The sequence below is a fragment of the Bombus huntii genome, unplaced genomic scaffold, assembly GCF_024542735.1.
Source record: "Bombus huntii isolate Logan2020A unplaced genomic scaffold, iyBomHunt1.1 ctg00000075.1, whole genome shotgun sequence".
NCBI lineage: Eukaryota > Metazoa > Arthropoda > Insecta > Hymenoptera > Apidae > Bombus > Bombus huntii.
The window spans coordinates 113,199-134,098 of NW_026099333.1; the positions used below are offsets into that span (position 1 = coordinate 113,199).

The 20,900-nt window shown below is 41.7% G+C and overlaps 3 protein-coding genes across 3 annotated transcripts; 2 read left to right on the forward strand and 1 right to left on the reverse strand.

The window, feature by feature from the left end:
* The first annotated feature begins 6,524 nt into the window (after positions 1–6,524).
* On the forward strand, positions 6,525–7,262 carry LOC126876437 (uncharacterized). The gene has a single exon (XM_050639292.1). It carries the CDS (start codon positions 6,525–6,527, stop codon positions 7,260–7,262), a length of 738 nt encoding a protein of 245 aa, XP_050495249.1.
* A 4,060-nt stretch (positions 7,263–11,322) lies between these two features.
* Positions 11,323–17,024, forward strand: LOC126876450 (katanin p60 ATPase-containing subunit A-like 2). Its single transcript, XM_050639306.1, has 5 exons — positions 11,323–13,218; positions 13,643–13,832; positions 13,908–14,196; positions 14,340–14,712; positions 14,926–17,024. Exons 1-4 carry the CDS (start codon positions 13,215–13,217, stop codon positions 14,523–14,525), a joined length of 669 nt encoding a protein of 222 aa, XP_050495263.1. The 5' UTR covers positions 11,323–13,214; the 3' UTR covers positions 14,526–14,712; positions 14,926–17,024.
* Positions 17,025–17,061: 37 nt separating this feature from the next.
* Positions 17,062–18,056, reverse strand: LOC126876438 (survival motor neuron protein-like). The gene is made up of 5 exons (XM_050639293.1): positions 18,035–18,056; positions 17,564–17,686; positions 17,389–17,488; positions 17,189–17,268; positions 17,062–17,120 (listed from the first exon to the last, which is right to left on the reverse strand). Exons 1-5 carry the CDS (start codon positions 18,054–18,056, stop codon positions 17,062–17,064), a joined length of 384 nt encoding a protein of 127 aa, XP_050495250.1.
* Positions 18,057–20,900: the final 2,844 nt, after the last annotated feature.

The window sequence follows — 20,900 nt, forward strand, 5'->3', positions numbered from 1 at the left end:
TATTATCCATTATAAAAATGGATTGTTAATCCTCTAGGAGATACGAACAATATAATTGCAATTAATAAGGAATAAGCTAGCATAACTTAAACCAGCTTTTGCAGAAAGCTATTAGCTGAAGATGTTTATTAAACAATGACAACATGAATTTTCTTAAGTACCCCATTTGGTACTTAATCTACTTCGTAAGTACTGTGTGTCCTAGCCTTCAAAGGATGCAATTTTAACCAGAATGTTTCACATTACTTACCCGTATTATTTCCTTGTAATATAATTTATATTTACATTATCTACGTTACGTTACATTCTACGCGTTAATGTAATGTGATTTTTTTAATCAAAGTTATTCAAAATTTGTACTATCTCAATAAAAAATTAACAGCCTGCAAAAACTTCACAGAAGCATTAGTATCTTCGAAACTATTTAATTCAAATGGCTAATATTCTTTAACAATATGCACTCGACGACGTTTATCGAGAGAAGTATGTGGCGTAATAGTTAAACTTTCAATTCATATACATATATCGTTTATGAAAAAGTAGTCATTCTGCTTTTGTGATCTGTGACACACTATAAATTCTCATAAGCTAACTAACGCGTAATCTTCTGTAACGTATTAATATAATATAGGTATGTATATCTCGACTTTGAGCAACCAATTGGTGCTAAATAAGCTTTAGTACATACTTCTTACACGTAACAAAAGACCAGTTAACATCTCTGCTCTTAAAAGAAAAACGAAAGAAGCTCTGAAAAGCTGCAGAGTTCAGGTCGAATAACACCAGCTCAGATAAATGACCCTCTAACTTACCTTTGTCCTCATCGACGTCAGTGATTTTAAAGCTAGTTATAAAGTGCACTTCTCAGCCAGCGTCCACGGCAGTCAATATTATTTAACGGGTCTTAACGCGATGTAAAAAGGGAAAAAGGAGGAAAGAGGGAACAGGGAAGCAAAGAGAAGAAACGAATTTTTCATTTTCTCGAAACTGGATCAAGTTTCAGGCTGCTCGCCAAAGAGTCTGTAGCTATCGAGACAAGATTAGACAAACCACGCTTTAAAATTGCCACAGAACTATAATAATCCTCGAAATCAATACGATTCGTCGATCCATCGCCTGATTAAAAAATGAGATAGGATGAAGCTCACTAGTCGGCCTTTGAACTTTCAATAGCGCTTACGGCTCGTATACTCTAGTTTGAATGCTACAATGTAAGCCAAGTCAGCTGTAACTAGCGTTCGCGTGATTGTCGCTATCTATTATTCACGCGTTACACGTTCACCAGACAAACGCGTCTACCGGTTGACATTGTTTTCTGTCCTGAGTTTCAAAGCAATTATGTTGCTTCGTGTAATCAAATCTCGCCAAACTAACGATAAGTTCTTGTTTGATCTTACACAGTTATTAAAACTATACAAGTTAAACCAATCTAGCCTAAACAAGTAATGTCGTTATATATTCTTTTTTAAATCTATATATTGTTTAATAAATCCTGGTTAGGATATAGTAGCTGACAAAAATATTCGGACAAATATATTTGTAGAAACATTTTAGGAGTGTATTATGCATAGTGGCACTATTTAATACTGTACTGTGACTATCATGGTCGTGTTGGTATTATTCGAAACTAATCTGAAAATCTGTATGGAATTTGTAAGATATTTAGTACGAGTACTGTGCATCACTGATATGTACACAACCGAGACGAGATAACGAAGGTACTGCTCTCCATCGTTCATCGCTACGCGTTGCTAATAGCAACGTATAATGCATATATATCTCGCAAAGACCATAAAAGTACCCAATGGAACCACGTTTAATATTTGATAATAATGTCCCATTACAGTTTCGTCATTTTCAATTAATTAAACACGACCCTCTCTTTAAAAATTAGAAGATAAAATACGTAATACAAATCTACTCGAAATCTTTTAAACCTTACGGACGACCTTACGGACCTTACTTATGGTCTTTAAAAGCAGCAGGGATTAGCAGAATATTAACTGCGAATTTTTCTTGGACCGCAGCATGCAATATGAAATATGGTTATTAAAATGTACACTGAAAATTTCATATCCATAAGATACTCGTGCTTGTAGGACCTTGAAAATGAATTCTTAACCCAAATAGTCGACCGCGATACTCGAGAAATTTTGTGAAGCTGACGTCAATACCAATATGTACCGTCGTTGTGCTATTATTTCGTGATAAACCGTATTGATTGCACTTCCATTTCACGGAATTAATTTTTCCACACAAAAAGTGATAACGATAATCGAAAAAAGAAAAATATACTACCACATTTCGTATCAGCATACACAAGCGCACTCGATTTTACACGAGTATACAATTTGCAAATTCGACAGAACGATCGGATTTAATTATTTTTTCGATATTTCAGGCATCAAGTTCTATTTACATATCGAACGTTGAAATACGGCGAAATACAAAATGTACAAACCACTCTGGACATTAATTAACTTTAAACGTTATTGATTAATTAAAGAAACCAACCATTGTGTTGATTTTTACATTTTGAAAAATTGTTATCCACTTTTGCTTTGTTTAAAAATTGAAAAAAAATACTTTTATTGTAAGTCACGAGTATCTCTTTTATTTATTTAAACTTTAGATCAAATATTACAATTTATAAATATATCATTTATTTAGATATACTTGTAATATCTGTTTTATAAGTTTGTACAACCATTTATCTATTTATCTATTTTATTTGCACATAATCTTTATAGACTGATTTTGTAAAGAATAAAAAATTGTGATTCTATTTAAAAACGATCGTGTCAGACTCAAGTGATAAGCGATATATATTTCAGCGATATATATATATTCAGATTTCACCATCACATAAACGGTGCTATTGGAAACGTTTCACAATAGACGTCTTATAAGCGCCTGCGATGTCCGTCATATGTAAAGCTATACCACTGAATCACGGCCGCCATTTAGTGATTAAGGTCGATCACTTAGAGTTGTTAATCCGACATAATGGCGAGCAATACATCGAAGACATTATTGGAAACACAGTTACAGTTTAATTTCATTGAGCTTATTTGCAAATAAATGTGTACAATATATTTTAGAGGTTTTAAATATTATTGCTGACTAAACTTCGCGTCTGCGCATCATCTTTCTTTAACTTTTTTTGCATTTTCTTATCGACGCATGAAGACGAAATGCGTAAATTTTATTATTTATTTAAACATTACTATATTGTGCTCAAAGTAGCGGAATATCGTTCTATTATCAATATATGAAGAACTAAAAGAATTAAAAAAGAATTAAAAAAATATGTAGTTCAATCAATACTTCGTGTATTTTTCTATCTCCACAAGACAATATCCGGACCAGTTACGCTTACAGTATCAACAAAGATTTGTCCAGCCATACGGAATAAGTCGTACTCAGTAGTTTAAAAGTATTAACCGCACGAACTCCAGAAACACTTTTGAAGTAACTTTCGAACCAATAAATCCCCGAACTAAGAACTGTCATATTTCGTCTCTATTTATCGAATATTGTAAGAAAATGCAAAAAAAAGAAGTTAAATAGAAAAAGTACTTGGAAACTTAAAAGAAAAAATCTCGAAAAATCTCTTAATACTTTTTACTGTCGTCTTGAGACGCACCATGTGTTAAGCTTCTTCGTAGTTACAACTTTTACCGCAGGTGTAACGAACTGACAAATGCTTCGAATGGCGCGCGCGCGTCAACGCCTACACTTAAATTTTAAATAAATGTTTTTAAATAAATGTTTAAAATAATACATTAAATGTATTAACTTTCTTGCGCAATTTCATTTAATTTCTTACGATATGGAGGGTTTAATTACGTTTAAGATATCTATTTGAATCTTTTAAAGTCGAAGTTTTTTAAAAAATTACCTTAAACTTTATAAAATTAAATCGTTTTTCCACTTTGTTGTATCATAAAATAGTTATTTAAATTCAAACCTTACCGTCGTCTTGAAATATTCTATATTTTCCTCGTCTTAAAAAATCTCCCTACAGAAAGAATAAAGAAGAATAAAATCCCATACGTTAAATTTCACGTGATTGATGGAATACATAACGATAACGAGAACTAACTAGCGACAACAAGCAACCATTAGCAAGGACAACTGGCGACTATAACTGTCGTCTCTATGATGTATGGCGACTAAGGAGAACAGCCAGCAACTACGGATGACATGTAACAACCAACTGCCCCACTTCTAAAAGGCAACTAACTTGCAAACCCTTTGATGGTTTCTGTAGCGTGATATACCCCTTGAACGTGGTTAAAGAATGTGGTCGTCGCTGGACGGCGGTTTGACAGCAGAGCGATCTCGCCAATTCAAAGCTTGATATTACAAACTACCCAGAATCATTAGGCTCGTTATCGAGCATCTAGCTTTCAGAAGGTGCTTTATCATATGATATGACTTCACGATATTTTTATAGCAAGAAGAATGGCCAACCTCTAACAAAACAAATTTTTACTAAGTGCTGCATGTGAGCTGCAGGCCGGCCTACTAGGGAAATTTGACGAATGAATAAACTAAAATATATACGAATATATTCGTTATATCATAAAATGCCCGCATTATGTTCTCTAACACCATAGAGGAAACTAAATTTATATATTAAAAAATTGGAATACCTGTTATAAGAGAGTTAATTAAATTCTAACTTATCGATGACTCCATAAAAACCTTTATTTCCTAAAAATGTATATCTTCCAAATTCTCCTTAGAAAGTATCATAGAGAAAATATGAAACCTGAAAAGTACATCACGCTGATGCCTCGATCAACCCTCGTGCTTCGCAGTCCATGTGTCCGAGCGATGAATTCCCTCCAAACAAGGAAAAACCAAAGGGAGGTCTCCTTCGAAGGGCGTGAGAGGGTAAGGGAAGCAACGGGAACGATGATCACGCGATATACTGGCGGCGTACGTATAGAACGGCTGTTGCGAGAGTGTTCGCAAGAAACAAGAAGAAAAAAGGAATCGTAGGCCGACGCGACTATACGCTGTCGACGGACAAACAGCGATTGAGCCTAACTGAAACGAACTCTGTCGCAGTATGAGCACAGGCTACGTTCGCGGGAAAAAGTGGTAGGGATACATGGGAGGCAGACGTAGAGAGGACGGAGCTGCGAGCGTAATCGAAATCTCCGGAAAACTGGAGAGCCTGGGCAAGGGAGGTAACCAGAGTGCAGGACTAGTGCCTGTGAGCGCAAAACGGGTGTGGATACGGGAAGTCCTGCCTGGACAAGGAGGAGTTAAACCAAACCAACAAGTGTGAGGTTAGGACGGTGGAGCAGCCATATTAGGACGCGTGACAACAGCGCCGCTACACGGGCTACTCGAGGAACTACCCAGACGCAGCCATATTGGCGCGTGCGTCGAAGCGCGTTGCGCGGGCCACTTGAAAGTGACAGCGACTGGCAGAGTGGCAAGTGCTAACCGAGCGACATTTCCCGCCCAACGGGGAAACGGACGCATCCATGGCGAAAGAGAAGGAGGTAGAGGAAAACGCCAAGGGACGGAGGGAAACGGAACTGGCTGCGGAGCCGCCGCACGTTAGCACCAGGAGCATGACGAAGGCGATGCCGCCAAAGGAGGGACCCTCCCGCTTCACGCTGGACAAGGAGGGAATATGGACTGAGGAAGCAACAGAGGAGGAGGAAACCCCCGCCAGAGAAGCACCCCGAGCGAAGAGGAAGAAGGCCAACGAATCCCCCGAACTCCCCGCGGACCCGGCTGAAGAAATGAGATCAGCCACAACGGCGGACATAGGAGCCGAACTGATTCGCCGGGCCGCCGAGGTGGCTAGGGCTGCCGAGGCGCCCTGCGGCCACAAGGTCACGCAGGGGAAAACCCTGAAGGAGGCGGCGAGAACCATCACCGCGGGCGTGACAGAGTTAGTGAGGAGAACGGACCCTGTCACCGACGCACTCGCTATAGCGCAAGGACGCATAGCAACACTGGAGGCGGAGGTAGAGGCACTCCGAAAAGAGCCGGCCTCGCGCCCCACCGCGGATGAGAACAGCTACAGGGCGCGTCTCGCTGCAGTCGAGCACCAAGTAGAGGAGATGAGATCCTTGCTGCACCGACTGGAGGAACAACTGCAGGGAACAGAAAAAGGAGAAGGAAAGGAGGTCGTCCCTGCCGCGAACACGAGAGGGATGGAGCCTGTAGCCCCAAGCGCCCCAGCGCCCAAGGGAGGCCGAACGGCGGACACCGAATGGCAGACCGTCGGAAGGAAAAGAAGAGGAAAGAAGAAGGAGGCAGGGAGGAAGCAGCCGGCGAAGCTGATCCCCGAGACAGGGGCGGAGAGCCAGAGGAAAACTCCGTAGAGTGGATCGGCGAACACACGAAGAGGGGGAGGCAGGGGGGCCCTCCCGCGCGCACCGCGGACGTCAGCGGTAACAATCACCCTGACGGACAAATCGAGCCAATCCTACGCGGAGGTGCTGACTGCGGCCAAGGACAATGTCTCCCTGGCCGAGCTCGGCATCAACACGATGAGGATGCGGAAGACCATCACCGGAGGTGTCATCTTAGAGGACCCTGAGGACCAGGGAAGGGAGAAGGCCGCAGCGCTCGCAGCACAGCTGACGCGGGCTCTGGACCCGAACGAGGTCCGCGTGGCGACCCCCTTCCGAGCCGCGGAGGCAAGGGTGTCCCTGATAGACATAGCGGCCACCAAGGCGGAAATCCAGAACACCCTGGCAAGGGAGAGCGGCTGCAAGCCGGAGGACATCCGGCTGGGAGAAATCCGCCCCGCTCGGAACGGACTTGGCACCGTATGGATACGAGGTCCTGCCAGTGCAGTGAGGAAACTGGCCCAGGCTGGAAAGGTTGCCATAGGCTGGTCGATGGCGAAGGTCGAAGCCATCGAACGGAGACCGTTACAGTGCTACAGGTGCCTTGGGATAGGACACACGGGGATGACCTGCACCGCCAAGGAGGACAAGGGGCACCTGTGCTTCAGATGCGGCGAACCAGGGCACCAGGCGAGAGCATGCACTACTGCGAGCCCGAAATGCCTGCTCTGCGAGGCGCTTGGAACACCGTCGGTGCACAGGATGGGGGGACCGGCCTGCGCCCCCTCGAAGAAGGGAACGAAAGGAGCCGCCCGCGGATCCACGGCTGCAAGAGGCAGCGAGAAAGGCTCCCCGCCGCAAAGCGACCCTAAGCCCGCGAACAAGGAGGTAGGCACGGAGGAAGCCACGAACAAGGAAAGGCCACCAAGGAACTGAGAATGCGCATCCTCCAGACTAACCTGGGAAGGTCAAGGCGAGCACAAGACCTGCTCCACCAAACCATCCGGGAGAGCACGGTCGCCCTGGCGGTGGTGGCGGAACCATACAGAGTTCTGGATGGCCCGGAGTGGGTCGGAGACACGGACGGAATGGTTGCCGTCACCTGGACATCAACGCCCGGGGCGTTTGCCCACGGAGCCCTGCTGGAACGCGGCAACGGGTACACCGCGGTCGAGTGGGCAGGGATGATGGTGGTGGGGGTGTACGTGTCACCCAACAGCGGACGGGCAGCGTTCGAAGAATTCCTGGACGGAGTTGGCGACTGCGTCAGGCGACGACTCCCCCGACAAGTGCTCGTCCTGGGAGAGTTCAACGCGCACTCCACGGAATGGGGGAACGCCAGGACCAACGCGCGCGGCCGCACGCTATCAAACTGGGCCGCGGGACTTGGTCTTCTGCTAGTGAACAGGGGCTCGACCAGTACCTGCGTGACGTGCAGAGGGAGCTCCATTGTTGACATAACATGGGCCTCCCCCGAGGCATTCAGGCGGATCTCAGGCTGGAGAGTGGCCGAAGGGATCGAGACGCTGTCGGACCACCTCTACATGTTCATGGAGGTGGACGCACCTGGACCTGGAATGCCGACGACAAACGACGGGCGCGGCCCGCCGAGGTGGAGGCACGCGCGCCCACCACCCAGATGGAAAATAAAGGAGAGGAACGAAGACCTACTCCGGGCGGCTGCTATAGCAACAGCTTGGAGCTGGGAGGCCTCGACAGCGACGACCGAAGCAGACGTGGAAGAGGAGGCCGAGAACCTCCGCCAAGCCATGACAACAATCTGCGACGCATCCATGCCACGAGCCACACCAGGCACGGTGCGAAGCAGAGCAGTTTACTGGTGGAACCCCGGCATCGCGGAACTGAGGACGAGATGTGTCCGGGCCCGAAGACAGTACCTAAGGGCCCGCCGCTGGCGACGACGCGACGAAGAAGAAGTCTCCTTGCGCTACCGGACGTGCCGCGCGCTACGGCGCTCGCTAGAGAGGGAAATTAAAAAAGCGAAGGACCGTGCCTGGTCCGAACTGGTCGAGACAGTCGAGTCGGACCCATGGGGGAGGCCATACAGGACGGTGACACGGAAACTGCGCGCGAAGGGCCCCCTGATAACGGCGGAAATGGAACCTGCACTGCTGACGCGGATCACCGGAACGCTCTTTCCCCCACAAGAAAACAGAGCGGCGGAACGGCCACGGGAAACGACACGACCGCTGGAATGGAGGGACGACTGGGAAGTCACAGAGGAGGAGATATGGGAGGCAACCAGAAGAATGACCGCCCGCAATGTGGCACCGGGCCCGGACGGAATCCCTGGCCGGATCTGGGGGGAAGTGATGGGGGTCATGGCCCCCAGACTCCGGCACCTCTTCACAAGATGCCTGAGGGAGGGAGTCTACCCCCGGGCGTGGCGGACAGCGAGGCTGGTCCTGCTCCATAAGGAGGGCCGACCGACGACCTCGCCGTCAGCGTACCGGCCGATATGCCTACTGGACGAGGTCGGCAAACTACTCGAGAGGGTAGTCGCCGCCCGCTTGGAACGACACATAGCGGGCCAAGTGCCAGGTTTGCACGAAAGCCAGTACGGCTTCCGGAAGGGGCGCTCGACGATTGACGCGGTCAGACGCGTACGAGCGATTGCGGAGGACATGGTCTCCCGGAAAGGCGTGGCGCTGGCGATTTCCCTGGACATCGTCAACGTGTTCAACACCATGCCATGGGACAGGATAGTGACGGCCCTGGAGCACTTCGAGGTTCCCAGCTACCTCGTCCGATTGATCCGGGCCTACCTCGACGACAGGTGGGTGTGTTACGCCAGTAAGGAAGGAGAGGAAAAGCGATCCGTCGAGCGTGGCGTCCCGCAGGGCTCGGTGCTGGGCCCCATGCTATGGAACGTTGCGTACGACGAGGTACTACGATGCCCGCTACCCCCAGGCGCGGCCATAGTATGCTATGCGGACGACACCCTAATCCTGGTCGAGGGTCGTGGCTGGCACGAGACGCTGCGCATTGGCGGAATCGCAACGGCCTGTGCGATCCGTGCCGTGAACGAACTGGGCCTGAGAGTCTCCCCTGCGAAGTCGGAGACCACCTGGTTCTTTGACAGGAAGAGGCGAGGGACACCACCGCCCGGCCTATGCATAAACATGGCAGGTAAAACCGTCCGGGTGGGGTCACAGATGAAGTATCTGGGACTCACCATCGACAGCCAGTGGACGTTCGAGCCGCACTTCGACTCACTGATCCCGAAGGTGTCAGCGACTGCCAATGCCCTGTGCGGCCTACTACCGAACATCGGCGGGGCCGGAGACGCGGTGCGCCGACTCTACGAGGGCGTCGTTCGGTCACGAGTGATGTACGGGGCCCCAGTATGGGCGGACGACCTGATGGCAAGCCGTCGCAGCATCCTGCTCCTGAGAAGGCTGCACAGAGTGACCGTCATCAGAATCATTAGGGGATACCGGACGGTGTCTCACGCGTCGGCGTCCACCCTAGCCGCGTCCCCCCCGTGGGAGCTGCGGGCGCTGGCGCTCAAAAAGAGATACACCCGCCGGAGAGAATGGCACCCGGGAGAAGACCCCACCGAGCAGGCGGCTCCAAACGACACAGGAACCGCCGAGGAGGACACATGGAACCTGTGGCGATCCCAACTGATCAACGGGAGAAGCGAACACCGAGGCGCGGATGCGGTCCTACCAAACTGGGAGGCATGGAGGAGCCGCCACGGCCTCCCACTCACATTCAGGATGACACAAGTACTCCCCGGACACGGCGTGTTCGGCGAGTTCCTGAAGAGAATAAGGCGAGATACGACAGACATCTGCCACCACTGCGGAGAGGGCAGGGACACAGCGCAGCACACCCTGGAGCTCTGTCCGGCGTGGGAGCTGCCCCGCTACACCCTGCGGCACGCCATAGGAGAAACGTGGACCCCCTCAGCGATTGTGGAAGCGATGTTGAGAGGGTCACAGGAATACGAGGCCGTCCGCCTCTTCTGCGAACGAGTTATGCTCGCGAAGGAGTGAGCGGAAAGGGAGAGAAAGAAAAACTCTCAGCCCTGCAGGATAAGACGATGGAGAAGGATGGCAGACAGACGACCCAGAGCCGCCCCGCCACCACCCCAACGGACTACGACCAGAAGAAGTGACAGCACTAGGGGCAACGACCTCCCCCTAACGCCCACTCAATAGCCGGCTCGAACAAGAGAACGCGAGAAGGGGATGCAACTGAAGTTAATTCATAAGAGGTTCCTGGAACACCCCTGTCACGCGCATAAGATGGTCATCGTGGAGTTTTAGTCGGTAGGAGTCCGACACTACTCTGCTGTTACGCGATTATTGCAGCAGCGGAGTGTCCATGAGGATTTCTCCACGTACAAAAAAAAAAAAAAAAAAAAGGCTACGTTCGCGGGTCGATCGAACACGTTCTGCGCCTTTCCTCGGCACCAGCGTCAAAACCACCCTCGACGAGCGCAACGCACTGGTGCACCTGCAATATTAACCACTGGTCTTTCCTTTTTCGCGCGATATTATATCAGCACCTATGATACCATTTCAAAGACCGCAATCAAAATATTAAATACCGCATTAAAGCCATACAATAATTCGCAATATTCATTCGTAAACGTTATTGTATATGTGCTTAATTAATCGTTATTATGTTTCGAATGATTTACTATCTCATATTCCATAAGCAGATATATGGTTCATTTTCACCTCAAGTACGATATAATTTGTAACAAATATTTATAATTCACAATGTAAAATATTTATAATTCATTGGAAATATTATTCTATCACGGTATAGTGGTCAAATTTCACATAAATCACAAACATATGGTAGTCAGAAGCTATACTCACGACATGACAAATCATGATGATGTCATGAAAAATGGCGTCCGTCCATATATATTCAAACGCAACGAACAAGTTCGAACTTTTCGAGAATAAACGATTTGTTCGATAACATCTGTCGCGAGCTTCTCTTCCTTTAACGATAGCAATTGACAACTAAAGCTCGAGAGGCTCGTAAGGATGAACAGCGACGAGTATCTAGAAGCTATGTACTCACCTGGGCAAGGAGACTCCAACACCAAGGACGTTGGAAGTTTCGAGAAGCGAAGATGGAAACTGAAGTAGCACGTCAGGTCAACTCTGGCAAAAACTGCTAAAGAAAGAAAAGTCCAACTAATTTGTTTCCAACAATAAAATGAAATTAATTTGTTTCACAAATTATTAACTGGATATTATTCAAAAATTATTCAAAATTCGCTTGATTGATTCACGGCCCGGGACACTTGGGTCATACCATTTTGGTAATGGACGAAAATGGCAGAAGGAAGAACGACCGTTTTTTTCATATTTCTCTTTCCCCGGGAAACGAAAGAATACCCGAGCACCTTGTTTCATTTCTTCTCGACATCAATTTCAATCTTTTTAAACGAAATATAATCTGAACGATGAAAAGTTCATTCAAATAATGCTCCGCGCCAGACACTCACGAAAATTAAGAAGAAACACGGAAAATTCGCGAATAAAACGGATTTCTTTGTCCCAGTGAGATAATAAATCTCGTACACGTATTGGTTTTTAAAATCAATATATCCACCAATGTGCACTCGTTTAACAAGGGTGATGGAACGTGCCAAAAATCTCTCAAGAGGGTCTTGGCAACGGAAGAGTCGAAAATGTCACAATTATGAATGAAAAATTCGAATAGTTGCTGATTTTACAGTCGAAACCGATAAAGAACTCCAGATATTCCCCCAATTAATTTACAATAAATTCGCGAAAATGATCGATTGCTGACGTCATTGTATTCTAGAAAGATTGTAAAACGATAAGAATTTATTGAAAAAACTTATATTCGATGATAACACTTCTAATAAGAGTACTAAGAGGAGCGATTCTGTACTCACCTTCCTGCCTCGAAGTACCGAACGCAATTAACCGTCCGCCCAGGATGGAACCGTTCGGAACTTTTGTAAGTCACTGCACGGCCGCTGCTTATGGTGGAAATGTAATAGATATAAGTACAGAGCTCGTGAGCGAACTAAAAACGCGATAGAGAAGTAGAGAGAGGATGTTCCGTCCTTGTCTAATGACGCGCACTTGTACAGGAAATATGTAACAGCGGTATACGAGCAGCGTCAGTGTCCACTAGTGTGCATGCCTGATTAAACAAGGACAGGAAGTATCTATACATGGTGTTCTCTTTCTATTTCCATGTTGCATCCATCTTACTATACAGTACACACACTCAGCTATTCTATCATTATATTTGTGCGTTGCTTATGTGTGAACCAAACATTTCCATGACAACAAATCGTTTGTCTCTTGTTTGATGCTCGGTTTTCAACAGAGTTGAAAGAATTTTTTAAGAGAAACGCAATGGACGGGTTGTTTTTAAAGCAATAAACGGAAATTCTCGTATGCATTGAGAAACGATAGGCGATTTGAAAGTGTCACTATGAACGGTGATTTATCGATGCAAGGTAGTATGAATAAGATATTTTATAATCTGCGAAAAAAGGTAAGGAATATTCTAGATTTTAGATTTTAGAATTTCCACGTCACAGACGAGTGTGTTTTGTTATTTGATTTGTAATATTGCTGCAGTTCTCTTAATAGCTGTTCGTTTCATGCGATACTCGCACATAGTATCTATGACTTTTGCTTCTAACAATTTTTATAATTAGGCTGTATCAAATATTTTTAACGTTCGTGTTTCATGAAAAATCATGTGTAACTCGTTGAATTCGCAAATGTAACAAAAAATTACATGAAAAACCTTATATTATTGTAATGAAAAAATAATTATATTAGGAGGAGAGTCGTATTTCGGAACGTCATCGGAACATATTACACCTTGTATGTGATTATTTGGAACACAATGGGTGAGTATATTATAATTAAAATATATTCCTAGTTCCAATTCTTTTGAATAGTGTCAGTGACCAATCGAAATAGAAATCAGTGGACATCATGGAGAGAGAAGGCGAAACCAAATTTGAAAATTCGACATCGGTAATTCAGTAGTTAAGAATAACTCAATCGATTATGTAGATTAACTAGTTATAAACAAATATATGAAGTATAAATTCAAATTATTCTTATCCATCTAAAAATTGGAAATTAAAAAGCAGAAGACAAGAAATTATCTTCGAGGATTTATATAGTAAATACATTCTTTTGCCTGTCTTACCTAGAGATAAAACAGTTGTTTGATGGTTATCTTATAGTGTTCAGTCATTGCGAAAAATATTTTTAATTAGTTAAAAACTATAATTAATTAAAAACTACATTTTTTTATGTATATAGACGTTAGCGATGTATTATTCCGGGAAGCTCGTCTATCTCCCGAACATCGGGTTTGCGACAACATCGATTTGGAAATTATCGTTGCAGAGTATGAAAATTATTACAAGATGAAATTTCAAAAATATCCCATATTGTGTAAGAAAATAACTGGAAGGGAAATGACGAGGGAAGTGACAAATGCAAGCAAAACGTAAGAATTTAAATTATTTAACGATATTAAACGGTATTCAACGTATTCAACGTATCGTATTACAATATGATCCAGTGTTTGTAGAAGTATTGAGACAAAAGCCAAATCTGTTAGTAAACAAGCGAGAAGTGAGCCTGTGAAAGAGACGAATCTACAGCAGAAGATAACTGATGACAATACGAATCATATTAATCTCGCAATGACAGTGACGTCAATATTCCCCAATGAGAGTGATGGACGTTCATCAGAAGAGCTATTTAACGTTCCAATGGAACAATCCATGCAATCGAAGATATTGAAATGCATTGAAAAGCTTTATTCAGATAATCCGGAATTACGAAAGATTGCTGAGGACATCTCATGCGTAAGTTATTTTCGATTAATATACGTATCGTAAAGCTTTTAAACGATAAAATTCCCGTCGATAAACCGTCCAACGTATATCGACGATGACGTGATTTCAGTAACGCTTCAAATATCAAATTACGTAACACTTACTTAATATAGAGAAGACGCCATTTTATCTTTGTATCGTCACAGGAGATCATAGTAAACAAATTAAATGTACATTGGGATGACGTTATAGGCCTAGAGGAATGTAAAACCGCTGTTAAGGAGGCCGTTGTGTATCCCCTTAAGTATCCTATCTTTTTTGATGGCCCGTTTTCCCCCTGGAAAGGTATTTTGCTGTAAGGCCCACCTGGTACAGGTAAGATACTCGTATTCTTTTCATTTCTGTACGTGTTTACAAGAAATATACAAAACAGGGAAAACGAAGTTAGCGAAGGTAGTCGCGACAGAATGCCATTGCACCTTTTTTAACATAAATGCCAGCTCATTGGTCAGCAAATGGAGAGGCGATTCCGAGAAGTATATACGTGTAAGTTGCTTTGTCTATGTAAGTTTCTTTGTTCCTTTGTCTATGAAGGAGAGATTCTAGGTATAAAAAGATTTGATTTTATTTTTCGTCATTTATATATAAATAGAATAGTTGTTTGGAAAACGAAATGATATCATATTCGTGATGAGGCAATGAATTTAAGGAATTTCGAATATAATATTTAATGAATAATACATTTGTTAAACTGAACAGGTTTTATTTGAACTTGCCTATAGTCATTCGCCTACAATTATTTTTATCGACGAGATTGACTGGATCGCCACAAATAAAGGAGACTGTATATTGTCTGAACCTGCAAAGAGATTCAGATCAGAACTTCTTTCTAGATTGGATGGATTAGTGTCTAATGAGAATTCTAATGTAGTTCTTCTGGCTACAACTAATTCCCCTTGGTACGTATATCACGTTATTTCAATGTTTTCTAAGTAGAAAATATCGTAATATTTCTCCAAATTCCAAATATGTTATTGTGTTGTTTGAAGTATTCCTTCATTATTATTAGTATAATAGAACGATAATATTTATTGTAAATATGTTATTAGGATTTGATTGATTGGCATTGATGCAGCTTTACTCAGGCATCTCGAAAAGCAAATATACGTATCATTACCCAATGAAGTTGCTCGACTTGGTATATTCAAATTATACCTTAGCAACCACTTATTAGAAAATACAGATATTGTAAACCACATAGTAAAATGTACTGAAAGATATTCTTGTGCAGATATAAAATTGCTTTGTAAGCAAGCGTGGCTACTAGAAATAAGCCCGATATGGAGGAGACTTGAAAAGAAAGAAACACCTGTTACCACTTTGAAATATGAATTAAAAAGTTATGAAATATTAGCAAAATTGTTAAAAAAAATGTCACCTACAGTTATGCAAATAGATAAATATGATACGTGGAACAAATAAATACGCAATCGTAAGGACAGATATTGAAAAATATAAATAAATGGATTATCGTTCGAGAAATCATTCGCATGTGTGTGCATGTGTGTTCGCGCACGCGCTATAGGCTAAGTTTAAAATGTTCGGTTGTATTATATCCTTGTATTATATATGTCGGTGATGAAAGGAAAACCGGAGCCTTCCCTTTGCAATTTTGAGGAAGCCTTCTAATGCTTTAGCCTAGATTTTATCATAACTGTAATTAAGCAATTGTTATTTGTAATTGTTTGATATTTGTGAAAGCGAAAGTGGGTTCGAGGTGACAACTGGTCGCCGAACGTAGCCACGGTCACGGGATAAACGTTTTGCCTGACGAAGGTGTGGATCGGTTGTATTGTTCTCCCTAGAAATCACATAGAATTGTACTTTAGAGATGTCGATATAATGGGACACACGTTGTATTAGGAATCAATCTCCAGACAGAAACTGCCTAGTAACGGCGTTTGAATCTTTCTCGATGTTTCCAAAGAGTATACAACAAACTTTTGACAGAAATTGCCTAGCAACAACGATTGGAACCTTCTCGATGTTTCCAGCGAGCATATAACAAACAAATGCAGTCGTATAGCGAAAAAGATTTTCATCAGATATTCATTCGTGTGATCGCCTTGGAAAGTGATACATCGAGCAATTTACCGAGTGTCTTAGCAATCGTATTTTTTTGTGTTTAAAATTATTCTACGCATAGTAAAAAGTTATCCCGTTGACCGTGGATTCGTTTGAACCCAGGAACATTGTTAATAGCGTTAATTAAATTCATTATTCGTTAAATTTATTATTCGTAAAACATATTATTCGTTACTCTTATTATTCGTTAAACTTATTATTCTTTAATCTAATCATTAGTTAAACTTATCATTTGTTAATCTTATCATTCATTAAACTCAATATTCATAATATTTTGCAAAATCTTGTATATTCGCGTAAATATAATCTCTGTTTCGTAAAACAATGGCTAATTATTCGTTCCTCTTATTGTTCGTTAAACTTATTAATCTTTAATCTAATTATTAGTTAAACTTATCGTTTGTTAATCTTATTATTTATTAAACTCATTATTCATAATATTTTGTAAAATCTTGTTTATTCGCGTAAATATATTCTCTGTTTCATAAAACAATGGCTAATTCAAACGAAGGATCATTACGCGCCTTAAATCCTAATGATAACCCGACATATATATGTGAGTGTATTTTATCAAAAATATGTTTTTTATGTTTTCTTATCTTAGTAATTATTTTTAAAAAAGTCTTAAAGTCTTATATGAAAATAAAGCTGTTCTTTATTTCAAATAATTGAAGTAAATAAATACAATGAGTTTTATATTTTATTATATCTTATATTATTGTTATATTGTTATTGAAAAAATTGATATAATCAACAGTTCTTCCTGTTCTCTTGATTGTTTCTTGCTTGTTTCAAACCATGATAATAACCTACAAAAGAAATAACATAGTCCATTGAAAATTTAATATACAATAAAATACTTATATGAAATAATTACCTGTGTAATATACCATGTAACCACTAATATACCATGACATCAACATACTTGAAAGTGCGTCTGTATCATTATCTGGTAATCTAGTACATTTTATTAAAATTTCGTATTTTTTTTCCAAATAAAATGTTAAACTTATTCCAAATTACTTATTAATATTAGAAGTATTCAGCATTCCATTAGAATTTTTAAATTGTACTTACTTGGCCATTAATTGTGGTGGTAAAGGAGGTGCAGGTGGCATTATATCAGTCATCGAATTGAAAGATGGTCCCGGTATGAAGTGATGTTTATACGCATTTGCTTCTTCAGAGTCACAATCCATTTTTTCTACATTATATTTTTTCGAATTTACATTTGTAGAAAAATTAGTCTCACAAGTCTCATCGTTCTCTTCATTGAATTTATCTTCCAAAGCTTTCTTTTGTTGTGCTATTTGACTTTGCAAACCTTCTGATTCTAAAAGAGAACTCAACTCGACTTTCTCTGTATTACCATAGCCTAAACACAGAGTAAAAGAAATTTTTGTCATTTAATAGAATGACTGAGTGCCATTCGGTTACTGTCCTTACAGGCAATGTATTAGAATTTCCCGTGCATAAATGTATATGTATAAATGTTTGCCTTGATATATGTAGTAATAATCACTCGTCTAATGAGGAGAATTATATTCCAAGCAGCTCATAATGAACAATAAGTAACATGCATGTTTATGGTTCATGACCCTATATCCCACGGGTCTCCCCATAGACATTGACAGGTACTCCTGCCCAGTTAAGGACCTGCTGAATGACACTGTGATAGACTATGCGAAAGCCTTTACTTCATATATATATGTATTTTTAGTACATTTCTTAATTGACATAACCATTATGCTAAAGGTATTACCTACAAATTTTACAACACACGTGCTGTTGAGGTTATTCGGTGTGTAAACAGAGAAAACACGTGGATAAATTGTAAGGTAGAAAATATATTTAAATAGAAGTGTAATAAGTAAAAATACAATTTGAGCTGGTCCAGATCCGCACGCTAGCTGTGTTACCTAATAACTGAAAAACCCCGAAGCCAACGTCGCCTGTCTACTGTTTATGGCCTGACTTCGTCGCAGTCTTTTGTCTACACGCTGTCGATGGCTTCAGTGCTTGAGAAAACTAAAAAAGACCAGATGTAGAGTTTTCTTAGAAGTGAACTTCAACACCCTCCCTAAAACTCTACATCCCTACAAACAATTATCTCAAATTTACAAATTATCTCTTAATATTTTCTAACTCTTGTCGTAAATATCTGAAAATTAATTTGTCAATGCCTTCTCAAGTACATTTGCCAGCCGCCTTTCTCTTTTCCATACAAATTAATTTATTACACAAAAAAAAAAAAAAAACTAGAAGACTAAACAGATCATGTAGAGTTTTTCCTCTTTTTGTTTGAGAAGTAATAATCACTTCGACACCCTCCCTAAAAACTCTACATGTTTACAAACAATTACATCTTAATATCTTTTTTACTTTTCAAACCTAACTTTTTCCTTAAATATTCAAATCTCGGTTTTGGCAATGCCTTTGTACATATATCCGCCAATTGCTCTTCGCTTGTTACATACGTTATATCAATTTCGCCTCTATTGTATAAATCTCGCAAGAAATGATATCTTACGTCAATATGCTTACTTCTTTGATGGAATTCTGGATTCTTAATTAATTTCACGGCACTAGTATTGTCTACACATAGCATATACTTAAGGATCTCTAATTTACATTCAAGAAATATTTTCTTTAGCCACATAATTTCTTTCGCTCCTGAGGCTGCACTGACATATTCAGCTTCGGTCGTAGATAAAGCTATACATTGTTGTCGCTTACATTGCCATGTGATGGCCGCATTCGCATACTTACATACAACGCCTGATGTCGACTTTTTTTGTTCCTTTGTCGCCTGCATAGTCAGCGTCGCTAAAGGTTTCGAGACTGCCTGCTTTTGTATATAAGAGTCCCATGTCTGCGGTCCCTTTTATGTAGCGCAAAATTCGTTTGACTAATTTCCATTGATACTGGTTTGGATTCTCTAAGTGTCTCGCCGCTATATTTATTGCAAAACTAATATCTGGCCTACTTACGGTTTGTAAAAACATTAAGTTCCCTACGGCTTCTCTGTATGGTGCGTTACAATCATTATCGCCTATGTTACTTTCGTTCCAATTAGTCTCGATAGGTGTAGAAACACTGTTTGCCTCATTCATATTAAATTTTTCCAATATGTTTTCGATATACCTACTCTGATGAATGAATATTGAACCATCTTCTAATCTATTAATTTCAAGTCCAAGAAAACTCTTTACTTCTTTCGAACTCGTAATTTTGAATTCTTTATTTAAATCATCGAAGAATTTATCAATTAAAGATTCGTCTGAAGCTGCTACCAGTCCATCGTCTACGTATATGGTCATCAACATTAATTTGTCGTCTTCTGTATAAATATAAAAACAAGGATCTGCGTTACTCTGATAAAATTTTAAGTTCGAGATAAATTTTGTGAAACGTTCCGTCCAACATCTTGGAGACTGCTTTAAGCCATATAGGCTTTTTAGCAATTTACAAACCCGATTTGTACCATCATCATAACCTTTAGGTTGTTTCATATAAATATCTTCTTTCAGACTTCCATATAAGAATGCGGTTTTAATGTCGAACTGTCCGAGGTGTAAATTATTTTTGGCTGCAATACTGAGCATTAATCTAATTGTGTCAAACCGAGCAACGGGACTATATGTTTCCTTATAATCTATGCCTTCTTTCTGTGAACACCCTCTTATTACAAGTCGCGCTTTGTATCGTTCCGAGTTGTCCGGATTTAGCTTTATCGTTAAAACCCACCTATTGCTAAGTACCTTCTGATCTTTAGGTTTTTCTACAAGTATCCACGTCTTATTTTCATGGTGCGATTTCATTTCATCATTCATAGCTGTTTCCCATAACTCTTTCTTTTCGGATCTCATCGCTTCGTTAAAATCCACCGGTAATTTTTCCGCCACGTACGTTACTGGGTTACCATAAAAATCGGTTCGTTTGATCTTATCTCTATCTCTCAATTGTCTCACATTGTCGCTAGTTCCATGAGGTTGTTTTTCATGTTCACTCTCTGCACTTTCATACGTACATGCTCTATCGCTCTGCGCACTCACATCTTCGCGCTCGACAATTTTCGGTAAACTTAATTTTACGAATTTCGCATTTTCTAGTTCAGGCTTAAATATTACGTCACGGCTTAATATTACATTTTTTACTGTTGGCACGTACACTCGATACCCTCGTCCGTCATCTAAATAGCCTACCAAATATCCTTTGTTAGCCTTTTTGTCAAGTTTTGTCCTTTTCTCCGCAGGTATGTGAGCAAAGCACTCAGTACCGAAAACCCTAAACTTTTCTAAATTCGGCGGTTTCCCGTACCACAGTTCATATGGTGTTTTCTTATCTTGTCTTGTCGGCCCCGTCTTATTTATGACATGTACTGCTGTGTTCATGGCTTCGGCCCATAAGAACAGCGGTAGATTTGGTTTCGAATATAGCATCGACCGACCTGCCTCTACTATTGTTCTATTTTCCCTTTCTGCGACACCATTCTGTTCAGGAGTGTATGGGACGTTAATCGTGTGCCTAATTCCCTGACTTCTTAAAAATTCTTTGACTTCTTTATTTTGGAATTCTTTCCCTCCATC

Excerpts from the sequence above, each read along its gene's own strand:
- LOC126876438 (XM_050639293.1), bottom strand. The coding sequence starts at position 18,056 with ATGGTTATGTCAATTAAGAAAT. Across the intron at positions 17,687-18,034 it reads GGTTATGTCAATTAAGAAAT|GCTATGGTAATACAGAGAAA; the intron begins GTACTAAAAATA and ends CTCTGTGTTTAG. Across the intron at positions 17,121-17,188 it reads TTACATGGTATATTACACAG|GTTATTATCATGGTTTGAAA; the intron begins GTAATTATTTCA and ends TTTCTTTTGTAG.
- LOC126876437 (XM_050639292.1), top strand. The coding sequence starts at position 6,525 with ATGAGGATGCGGAAGACCATCACCGGAGGTGTCATCTTAGAGGACCCT.
- LOC126876450 (XM_050639306.1), top strand. Across the intron at positions 13,833-13,907 it reads GTGACAAATGCAAGCAAAAC|TGTTTGTAGAAGTATTGAGA; the intron begins GTAAGAATTTAA and ends AATATGATCCAG. Across the intron at positions 14,197-14,339 it reads TTGCTGAGGACATCTCATGC|AGAAGACGCCATTTTATCTT; the intron begins GTAAGTTATTTT and ends TACTTAATATAG.